This window comes from Sinocyclocheilus anshuiensis, unplaced genomic scaffold, assembly GCF_001515605.1.
Source record: "Sinocyclocheilus anshuiensis isolate Anshui unplaced genomic scaffold, SAMN03320099.WGS_v1.1 scaffold1765, whole genome shotgun sequence".
Lineage (NCBI taxonomy): Eukaryota > Metazoa > Chordata > Actinopteri > Cypriniformes > Cyprinidae > Sinocyclocheilus > Sinocyclocheilus anshuiensis.
Genome location: NW_015539938.1, coordinates 273183 through 285666, shown reverse-complemented (window position 1 = coordinate 285666; position 12484 = coordinate 273183). Strand labels below are relative to the sequence as shown.

The following is a 12484-nucleotide window of genomic DNA, read 5'->3' as shown; positions in this document are numbered from 1 at the left end:
TACTATTATTAAAATATTTTTTCATTAAACGAAAACATAAAATACAGGTAAGCAAGTATGTTTTCTCCCATATAAAATTTATATGGGACATTATCTACTGTTATTAATAGAGATGTGTCCCTGTGTGTGGGTAAAACCCTTTATTTTCATGTAAATGACAGGTGTCAGTGCAGAAAAAAAACCTACTTCATACAGTTATGGACATTCAAAACCTTTGGTAGAGGCTCATAATAAACAAATCGTTTGGTCCAGAAAAAGCTAAGCATTGTCAGTTGTTAAACTAGCAAGAAATACATTTTCCACTTCGTGTCATTGATCAGTGTTATGAAAAGCTGTTACTTACATCGTGTTTGACACATGGCTCATCTTTACTGGACGTGTAGGGACTCTCCACAACTAATCTGTTGTTAATCTTGCCATTGTCCGTGTAGCAAGCAGTAACTATGTCCAAGAGTTTCTGATTGATGTTTTTAAGGGGATACATACACAGAGCTGATTCGGTGGCCCCTTCCTCTGAGCTAGCTACCACAAACAGGACTTTATCCCACTCCCGGACATTCCCATAGTCTCCGGATTCAGATATGGCCTGGGCCAGCATTTTCCCCGGTTCTGTCAAATACGCAGCCTGGACTTTGTTATAGCGATTCTTCAGACCGCAAGTAAGCTGAAGCTCCGTGTACGAATAATAGTGATTGTCGTTTTCGCAGAGGCGCGAAACAAAAGTAAAGTTCTTGTTGTCCGTTCCGCCGAGAGTGCGTGAAAAGAGGAAGTAGACGAAGTTGTCATTTTTGAAGGCGAAGCGGAAGTCGTGCAGGTACTTGGGCACAAAGGGAACCGCCTGGACAGTAGACGCCTCGATAATGCTCTCGAACAAGACCCAGTCGCGGTAGTTCTGCACGATTCTGGTGCTGATGAGTTTGGAGCTGTCCATGCTTCCGTAGCCCTTCCCTACTAAAAAGACGCTAAACGGTTTATCGTCGATTTCAAGCGTGGCCATGACTCCTACCACGGAAACGTGCTCTTCAGTGCTGGTGGCGTAGGTCCGCTCCCCTTTGCTGTCGCTGTAGTATATTTGCTCTTTGACGTTGGTGAGGTTGAGCAGAGAGCAGATTCCTCGGTACAAACTCCCACAGACTATCAGTGACCCATTAGCCGAATGAACCAGCAAGAGTTTATTGGTGTTGTTGGTGTCTTTCAGGTCCTGGCAAGTAGACACCGGAGGGGTGCAACCCCTCGCATCTTTCTTGGGCCCCGTTTCAGCTCTGGCCTCAAGGTGCAATGAAGAGTTCAACTGATAAATGGCATTGACAGCACCCAGGTAAACACGACCAGTCTGTGGGTCTTGTGCCACATTATTGATGGGCGAGTCCGTGGAAAACTCCAGTATGGGCTCTTCGGAGGATGCAGCAGTTACTTGTAGCACCAGTAGGAACGCTGGTAACCAGGTGGCCATTGCTGGAAAAAAAAAAAGAGTTTGAATTAGGACAAATGACAAAATACAAAGTTCAGTTGTTGGGGAATTGAATTGCGTGGTCAAGCAAATATAAAAGTGATTTTAATTAATAGTGCTTGCTAATTACATCACTATTATACGGTGGCCGAGAAGTGCAAAGCAGATCACAATTCTGAACACAAAATAACAAATTACAAACACAAATGCAAGTCTAAAAAACAAAATAACAATTCAGACTAAATGTAAATAGACACCCCGTATTTTTTATTCCAGAGTAAGGGCAATTCATACAATACATTTAAACTGAGCTACTTTAATACCATCTCCGAACTTTCTACCACGACTCTGCTGTTCTTCGGCTGGTTCTTCCTGTATACGTTGATTGACAGATGTCTCGTCCAGTCAGCGTTGAGTAATCCCAAACCAATGGCGCTGTCTCAAACTATACCTACCTTTTCCGGTTTGTCTGATTTGTCGTTGTGTTTTCTGATTTGTTAATTTGTTTTCGGATTTGTCGTTGTGTTTTCTGACTTATTTTGTTTTCGAATTTGTCATTGTGTTTTGACTTGTTATAATGTTTTCTGAATTGTTGTTGTGCTTTCTGAATTGTTATTTTGTTTTTTAGACTTTCATTTGCGTTTGTAATTTGTTATTTTGTTTTCAGAATTGTGATCTGCTTTGCACTTCTCGGCCACCGTACTATTACTATTGCTCATACGCATTAGAGCCCTAAAAACCACACAGAACACAGCAAAACTCACTAAAACATTGTAGCAACCACCTAGAACACCCTAGCAACACCCTAGAAACCTAAACTAAAACATCCCAGCTACACCCGAGGAACATCCTAGCAACCCCCGGAAACACCATAGAAACCCCCTAGAAAAACCACTCAAAACATCATAGAAACCCCCTTGAACACCATAGTGACCACCCAAATATCACAGAAATCCAATAAAACAGCAACACCTTAGCAACCCTCAGAACACTTTGGCAACCTCCTAGAACATTCTAGCAACAGCCTAGAAACCACCCAGAGCAACACAGAAACTTCCTAGAACACCCTAGAAACCACCCAGAACACCTTGGCACAATCCTCCCAAAAACAACACAGAAATCTAATAAAACATTCTAGCAACACACTAACAACATCTAGAACATCATAGAAATATAGAATACCCTAGAAACCAACCAGAACACCTTGGCAACTCCCTAGAACAGCCCAAAAAATAAATAAATAAATTCTCGCAACACCCTAAACAACCTCCAAAACATAGAAACTCACTAGAAACCCCAAGTAAACACCCAAAACAACATATAAAACAACTAGAACATCCTTGAAACCCCCTTGCAACCCAGAGCATCAGATAAACTCACTAAAACACCACAGCAACCATCAAAACCCAATAAAAACCCAACTACCACACAAAACAGCATAGAAACTCCCTAAAACATCCTAGGAACCACCTAGAACACCATAGCAACACCTTAGAAACCACCAGAAAACATAAACACCAACTAAAACATCCTAGCAAAACCCAAGCAACATTCTATGAAATCCTAAATACACCACAGAAACTCCTTAGAACAACCACTCAGAACATCAAAGAAACTCCCTAGAATACCATAGCAACCACCTAGAACACCTTAGCAACACCCCAGAAACCACCCAGAACATCATAGAAACTCCCTATAATCCCCTAGCAACCACCCAACACAGCTCAGAAACCCACTCAAACATCCTAGCAACCACCTAGAACACCCTAGCAACACCCTAGAAATAGCCCCCCCCCCCAAAAATAAAAACAAACACCCACTAAAACATCCTAGCAACACCTGATCAACATCCTATCAACCCCTGGAAACTGCTTAGAACGACCACTCAGAATGTAATAGAAACTCCCTGAAGAATCCCAGCAACCACCCAGAGCATCCTAGCAACCAGCAAGGTAGCCATTGCTGGAAAAAGAACAGTGAAAATTGGAAGAGTTTCCACAAAGTGAACACACAAACATAACAGAGCTACAACAGTTGGTGAAGGTCACTACAGGTGGATGCGACCACGACGCTCAATCTCTAGGCCCATTCATCCCTTCAGAGAAGCATTCTTCAAATTAAAAAGGCTGATGAGGCTCAAACCTGGGTGACTGTTTTATGATGTTAACCTGCCATTCCCTGGAGTTCCATCGACGCGCGAAATGATAACGCACTCACCCTGAGGGTTGAGCTAATTTCAGCTCTCACATTCATTTACATAAAACCCCCTGCCCTTCTATTGGCAATTTTCATCTTTTTTTTCACCTTCTCCCTGCTGATCACGAAGTTCATTTATTACAAATTCCATTTCTTCGCGTAAATGTAGCTGCCCTTTTTAGTTCATACCCTTAAACAATTCTTTTTCATTTGGAATGGTGGCTTAACTTGGTTTACGCCGTCCGTCCTCTTTTCGGGAAGTGGTTTGTTATTCTTTTACTTGGTCCTGAGGACGTTTTTGCTCTTGTCTGATGTGATGCAGCAGTTTAGGTTGAAATCAGGTGTAGATGGGTGCTATAGTCGCAAAAGTGTGACCAGTCATCCAAGGAGATCTCTGCAATGTCTCAATAGTTTCTCTTAGACAGTAAAGAGACTTCTTAATGTGTTTGGAAGTGGAACATCTCAATTGTTTCTCCTAAACAACAAAGAGATTAAATTGTGAGACTTTTGCTTCTGTCTGAAGTGTGACTGATCCTAAAAAAGTCTCCCATCAAAAGTCAGTTTTGATAAAAACTCGAACATTTCGCATCAAAGTCTCCCAAAGCCAAATGATCTGAACTGTAATCCACATCTTCTCCATCTACTCTTTCTGGATGTCAACAGTTGATTTGAGCCTGCTTGTGGAATCTGAGGAGAAACATCTAAGATGAAGTTGATACTTCAATGTATCATTTGTGTCTATTATTTTTGGAGAAACACCTGATGCAAAGTTGCTTCTCCAATAACTTTCCTGAGCTAAGAAGCACCAATCTGTGAGCAATCAAATTTTGCTCAGAGATTTACTTTGGGATTGGGTTTAGGAGCACTATGGAAGCAAAGACCATCTCAATGCATCTGCCTGCAGGTGCTTGAAAGGAATCATATAATATTTAACCTCTAATTGAGGAAGACAAATGACAGCATTTACTGACAGCACTAGACCTGAAAAGCCATTTCGGCAGCTCTAACTCAATACTGAGCTCATGGACACAAAGGAAATGGGACGTGGACATATAGATCAGTGACAGAGACTTCGCTTAAGAATCACACATATATCTTCAGGGATCCAATTACCCTGACATGTGTGTTCGTAATGCAGGACAGAAGGTCAAGACACACTGGCCTGCGTCCATTAATTCTGTTATTGCAGTCAGTGCGGACAGCAGCCTTGGAGAAAACTTAGCCGTCTGTCTCAATTAAAGCAAATGAAAAAGCGCAGGATTCAAATGCTAATTTGTTGGGGTGTTGAGTTTCGTGGTTAAGTGAGTATAAAGGTAAGGTTAATTAGTAGCGCTTGCTAGAACAAACACTTTTACTATTGTTCATACTTACATTGTGTTTTACAGACATGAAAGATACCTCAAACCTCATGTGGTTTGTTGAGAAGAGGTGCGCTGTTACTTTTATAAGCAATCAGACATATAATTTGCACCGGGTGGATGACAAAACAGGTTAAAAAAATGATATAGACTAACACTGAATCAGCATTGAATCCACTAAATCCCCTAGCAACCAGCTAGAACAGCTTAGCAACCACATGAAACACTCTAGCATCCACCAGAATGCCCTTGAAATCCTCTAGAGCAGGGGTTTTCAACCTGTGGGGCGACAGTGTAAGATGATTTACGGTTAGCCGTGTCGGAAATCCAACCACTGATTGGCATGTTGTTATCTCAGAAACAGGCTCAGCCATCACATTGAATCAGGTAAACTGGTTATATATTTATGTTTCAGTATAATTATGTACGCTATACCAGGGGCGGTTATAAACCCTTTTTAGGTGGGTTTCAGCCCCCCTTATCTGTCAGCTTAGCCCCCCAAACTATCTTAACGATCAGGCCAGTGCTGCTTCCTCGAGAAAGTTTTTCATTCTCACGTGTTTTAAGTCTTGTCAGTTTAAACATTAAAGTAATTTTAAGCCATTTAAGCCCAAGACATCTCAATGCGGTACTCACGCACTGTGATAGAGCGTTTCTATGCGCACCGCTCACACACCTGAAGTGCACAAACAGATAGCCTTCTCAGACAGCAGGTGAATACCAATGGCTGTCTTGACAAATATCCTTGTAAGCACAGTCGGTTGTTTTAAGTGAATGTAAACAGTAAAGAAAATATCAAATGTACATCAGTATAACGGATCCGTGCATTTCTTATGTAAATAAGAAATAAAAAGAAAAATTGCTCGCTGCTTTAATAGCTTTAATGGATATTTGCTTTTATGTTAATGATAATAAAGTAATTAGATGTGACTACAGTAATACTGGGGGGGGGCGCGAGTGAAATTAGACAAACTTGGGGCGCGCATGTCCTAAAAGGTTGAAAACCCCTGCTCTAGAGCACACCAGCAACCTCCCAGAACACCCTAGAAACCACTTAGAACATCCCAAAAATGACCCAGAATATTCTAACCAATATTTTAAAAAAGAACACCATAGAAACCCCTTAGAACACTCGCAACCACCCAGATCACCTACCTTGGAAACCCTCTTGAATACCCTAGCAACACCCTAGAAACCACACAGAACATCATAGCAACTTCCCTAGAACACCCTGGAAACCCATTAAAACAGCCTAGCAATTACTCAGAATGCCTTGGTAACCTCCTAAAGCACAGCAAACAGAACATCATAGCAACTCCCTAGAAACACCTATGCAACCACCACAAACACAATGGAAACCCATTCAAAAATCACTAGCAACCTCCATATTGTCATAAAAACCCACCAGAACATCCTAGCAACCACTCAGATAACTCTAGAAAGCCCCCCAAACACCCTAGTAACCACACAGAACACCATGGAAATCCCTTAGAACACTGTACAAACCACTCACAACATCCTTGAAATCCCGTAGAACTTCCTTTCAATACCTTAAAATGACCCAGATCACCCTAGCAGCCATCCAGAACAGCCTGGAAACTCCCTAAAACACCCTAGCAACAGTCTGGAAACTCCCTAGAACACCCTTGATACTATATCGAACAGCCTAGCAACCCCCTAGCAACCACCTACTGTAGAACACCCCAGCAATCACCTAGAACAGTCTACTAACGGCACAGAGCAACCTAAAAATGTCCTAGAACACCCTAGTAACCACACAGAACACCATGGAAACCCCTTAGAACACTGTACAAACCACTCACAACATCTTTGAAATCTCGTAGAACTTCCTTTCAATACCTTAGTAATGACCCAGTTCACCCTAGCAGCCGTCCAGAACAGCCTGGAAACTCCCTAAAACACCCTAGCAACAGTCTGGAAACTCCCTAGAACACCCTTGATACTATATAGAACTGCCTAGCAACCCCCTAGCAACCACCTACTGTAGAACACCCCAGCAATCACCTAAAACAGTCTACTAACGGCCCAGAGCAACCTAAAAATGTTCTAGAACACCCTAGGGACCACACAGAACACCCTGGAAATAGCTTAGAACACCCACATTAGCAACCACCCAGAACACCCTAGCAACCACTCAGAGCACCCTGGATACATTCACGTTCACTACAATGAAAACTTAAAAATACAGTTGAAATTATCACAGTATAGGAAAACAACACTGCTTTAAAGGGATAGTTCAGTTGATGGTAGCCATCGACTTCTATAGTATGAAAAAAAATACCATGGAAGTCAATGGCTACCGTCAAATGTTTGGTTCCCAACATTCCTGAAAATATCTACTTTTCTGTTCAACAGAAGAAACAAACTCTGACAAGTTTGGAACAAGTGGAGGATGAGTAAATGATGACAATTTTCATTTTTGGGTGAACTACTCCTTTAAATTTGTTCACTGATAAAAACTTACTGAGTGTGTTTACATGCATAATCTTACATGCTTAATGACCTAACATTTAAGGTCAAGTGCATACATTATACTTTTGTTTTATCAAGTACATATACATATAAATACATGATTGAACATTATCACATGACACAACATGTATTCCCCTACTGAAGTGTACTCCAAATGAACAGCTGATAACTGGGGCAAAGCCGTTTCTGGGCTAAAGGGCAAAAAAATAAAAGGCTTCAATGAACCTCCGCGCTCCCTAGTTTAAGCACGATGAAAGAGACAAACCTTTTTATTAAAACATGCAAAGGGTAAACTTTTCCCTGACACAAACTTCTTCGAGAGACAGAGTCTTTAAACTCTGATTAGGCCGACCGAATTCCCGCCTGTTCGCTCTCATTGTACGGCATGTAGCTTCAAAGATTCATTCGCTTATGCATGCAAATCACATCCAACATCCAACCCCAAAAACCGTCTGTTGCCATACAAATTCCCTCAGATGTGCGGTTATAGGTCATCGCGTGTGGATCCGGTCTCCTGTCCCCGTGTGCCAGCTCTTTCATCCATCACAAACGCCGCTAATCCGGCTGCTAATCCTGAAATTTGCGCAGGATCAAAGTGCCGCGGCTTGACATCATGCAATACCGGCGCAGCAGGGCTCAACACCAACCGGCTCAGAGCCGCTGCGGCCCCTTTCATCCATCACAAACGCCGCTAATCCGGCTGCTAATCCTGAAATTTGCGCAGGATCAAAGTGCCGCGGCTTGACATCATGCAATACCGGCGCAGCAGGGCTCAACACCAACCGGCTCAGAGCCGCTGTGGCCCAGTCCATCAGGACCCGCCGCCACATCAGAGATTCATCAAGGGCCGACGGATAACAAACTCCTAATTTACCTGAGGATAGATACTGAATTAGCCGAGGGCAAACGAGGTCTCGAAACGTGTCTGATAAATAATAACCAAACTACTAATGCGCTAATGAAGCAAAAACATCTGGAGGAATCCGAGTGGGGAGCCAGGAGTGTTAAATTATAACTGTACTGAAGAACAGAGGGGTTTACCTCCAGGAGAGAGACAGAGAGAGAGAAAAGAAGACTCATTAACGTAGGTTTATTATTGCCTGAGAGAGATAATCCCGTTTTCTCCTGCGCTAATGAAGCAAAAACATCTGGAGGAATCCGAGTGGAGAGCCAGGAGTGTTAAATTATAACTGTACTGAAGAACAGAGGGGTTTACCTCCAGGAGAGACACAGAGAGAGAGAAAAGAAGACTCATTAACGTAGGTTTATTATTGCCTGAGAGAGATAATCCCGTTTTCTCCTCAGTCAGGCGAAGGAACAAAACACCTTCAGCTCAGAGCTGCATTACGAAACAGGCGTCTGTGGGAAAAAAAATGGCCTTGTTAGATCTCGCAGGCTTTCAGATTCGCCGTGTGCCACTTCAAGGGAAGTCCACATGTGCTTTTCACCTGGGCCCCTGAAGATTACAGCATGCAGTCAGGTTCAAGCTTTCAAGCGCACAAAAAGCCACGTCTCAAGCAGAACGTTTCTGTAACGACTGCAAAAATATACTGAAATAATGGTAAATTCTGAAAGATTGAAAGAGAAAATATATAGTATATATAAATGCACGTATTTAGGGGTTTGCACAGAACTTGTTTGTTCATTAAAGATGGCAAAATTTTAAGAGTTGTTGACTGGCAGGTAGTGCACATGATTCAACATGCTGAAGAAAGGAAACAAGACACAAAATTAAAAATAACTAAAATAAATCAAATTAAAAAGGAAAAGAAAAAAAGAATGACAAAATAATGAAAATTGACAAAATAATAGAATTTTCCTCGTCTGATTAAATGCAAAAGACCCCAATAATAATAATAATATTAATAAAAGAAAAAAAAATAATAATCAAATAATAGTAATTTAACAGTCTGATTCCCAGTAATTTTCACCCAGAAAAAAAAAAAAAAAGTTAATTAATAATGATATAATGGGAAATTCCCAGTCTACATAAAGCCTGTAAAAGCCCCTATAATCGAATGAATAATAATAATTTAATTTGAATTTAAGAATTTTAAATGAATAATAACAGATAAATAAAGATGAATAAAGGCAAAGGCTAAATAAATAAATAAATAAAGCAAGTGAATGATAATATAACGGATAAAAAAAGTTTTTTTCCCTGGTATGTGTGTGTGTACACACACACACACACACACATATTGGTAACTAAAAAAAGAGAAAATACATATAAAACTTATGCTAGTCAGGGTCAGGTATTTATAACTTAGAATGAGGGAATGTTTTAATTTTAGCACTGGATAGTTTAAAACAATAAATATTGTGTAAATAATTTTTGACTCTTATTTCTACAGAAAGTGCATTGTCAGTATACAAGCGTTTAGATGTCAGCCTCAAAGCAAACAGACAAGATTTCATGGAGTTTTAAAAAAGACAGGGAGAATGACTCACACTTCTTTTCAAGAGAAAATGAAGACCACAATAAATAAATGAAATCACAGGGCTGAATTTGGTCAGCGGGGAGTCTGCGGCTCCTGTGAGCCCAACACCTCTGAAAGTTCCTGTCACAGACTCCATTGAATTTCCATATGAGTGATTATCCCGACCGCCTCTTCATTTATTTTCATTTGATGGAGCGTGCAAGCGGTTGGCCATGGCGACCGGGCAGGCGGTAAGAGCCATTAACAAACAGGCCGGAGGACTAGAGTGTGGCAGGAGAGCGCCTCTGCGGTGTGCGCGCCGTGCCCCTCCACGTTTGGCCTCATCTGAGCATTCTTTTGTTCCACTCAATGCCACTGCCAGATGTGTTCCCTCACAAACACACATCTGTCTGCATGTTGGGATTGGATCCAGCTCTTACTGGTCCTCTTTGCACCTTCTGGCTGAGCCGGATCTCCGCTGGGAACACAGGGAGTGTGTGGATGGCGGACACAGCTGGCCCAGGCCAAACAAGATTAAATATGGAACGGTGGACAGAAATTCTCTAAGTCAATCCCATTCGATTATCCGTCCATCCTTTCCTCTGTGCCTTTCTCTGTCTCGCGCACCGATTTCTCATTTCTTTTCCCCTTATTTTCCAGTCACACACTTGGAACTATTGTGACGCCACAGTGAATCTATTACACACCTTATTGTCTCTAATGATGTAGCTTTGCATCTATTAAGTTGGTGGAACCGTGAAGCTTGATTCTTCTACTATGACTCCAATTCACAGAGAACTGAGAGGAGTTTCTTTCATTTTTGGTCTTTTGGATAGATTTATTGATGGGGATAATGCTAAGACGATGTGAAATTCTGTCCAAGTAAAAACTTAAGTAGTTTGGTCATTGCTAAATCTGAATAAAATAATATAAATAAAATAAAATGAAATAAAATAAAAAAGACATAAATACATACATAATAAAAATAAGTAATGAAATTAAAAAACAAAATGAAATAATTTCCCAGTCTGAATAAAAAAGAAGAAGAATAACAATAATAATAAAATAATGTTGAAATAACAAAAAATATGGCCATTTCCCAGAAGGTAATAAAAATAATAAATAAAATAAAAGTAATAATTTCTTAATAAAAAATGTAAAAATAAAACAATGAAAATATGAAACAATAGTATCATCTAATGAGCATTTTTTGGCAAAGAAAAGGACACTAAAGTAAAATTAATTAACCTAAACATAGGAGTCTGATCAAAATGCTAATAATAATAATAATAATAATAATAATAATGAAATAACAAAAAAAGTCTCAGTCTGAAAAAAGATATTAAAAATAGAAAAAGAAAAAATTAATACAAAACGTAACAATAAAACAATAAAAATATGAAATAATAATTACCAAGTCTGAAAAAAGGCAATCAAAAAGTGTGTTTGTTTGTTTGTGTGTGTGTGAATATATACATACATTACTTTGTATATGACATAGAGAGTAATACATTACCGCAGGTGTCTGAATTTTAACTACCAGCATTTAAAAAGAAGTGTGTTTTAAGTTTGAGTATTTTGAGTGTATTGTGAGAATAAACAAATTAAAAGTGAAAGTTAATAAAACATGCAAGGATGAGGTCAATGTGGCATACACTACTACTGTCTGAAACAATTACTGTTGTATATTGCATATTGTAGGCACAGTACACAGGACTTTCCATTCCAAATATAGCAGCAGGAGAGAGAAAGAAGGAGGGTTTTTGTTTGGCTTGTGAAATCAGGGTCAAAGGTCAGAGACGAGTAGTGACTGAGCTCTAGATGTGTGTGTGCGCGCGTGTGTTTGTAGACTCTTCCAGACGTCAGATCGTGCCTGTAACACCTGTGCGCTTTGAACCACCATCAGCATCTTCAGGCGCAATGTCAACACGATGAGAGCGGGAGAAATCGGATTCTCCTCCCACTGGCTGCTAAATAAATAAAGCCAATAAAAGCTTTGCAGGTCACTGACAGTGACGCACACCGCTGCTCTGCTGGGACACGAGGACCACGAGTGTGTCTGTGTTTAGAACTATTACACACCATAATGACATAGCAAACATTCACAGATTTTACCAGGGATGTTTCCGTTTCTTTTAAAATCAGATTCATAATAGTAAGAATAATAATAACAGCAAGGGGATTTGTTCGTGTATGCTGAGAACATATGTTGCAAAACATATTTTTTAATCAGGATCTATGTCTTTTCCACTAGAAATATCATTTTTGTGTTGTAGAGAGTGTTTTATGCAGTGGAGAATGGCTCTGCTCATTCTGGTTTTGGAGTCTCCGACAGCACAAAACGCTCAGCGCTCCCGAGCTGTCAGTCAAGGAGCCGCTGGGTAACTGCAATACAAACACAATTATCAGGCTGTGATGGTTCTGTATTACAGAGCCACCCGAACTCAGCAAATCCCCCGGTCTCTACACACTAATGAGAGCCTTTAACCAGCACTGAGAGAGAGAGAGAGAGAGAGAGAGAGAGAGACACAGAGAGAGAGAGAGAGGAGAGAGAGAGGGAGCGAGAG

The 12484-nt window shown here is 40.6% G+C and overlaps 1 protein-coding gene across 1 annotated transcript in view; it reads right to left on the bottom strand.

The window, feature by feature from the left end:
* LOC107686965 (plexin-B2-like) overlaps positions 1-12484 on the bottom strand; it is a gene marked incomplete at its 3' end in the record, with an annotated part of 171579 nt that overhangs the window by 18974 nt on the left and 140121 nt on the right. The window contains exon 4 of the mRNA XM_016484089.1: positions 344-1455. Coding sequence (XP_016339575.1) covers positions 344-1455 — 1112 coding nt within the window. The remainder of the gene's footprint in view (positions 1-343; positions 1456-12484) is intronic.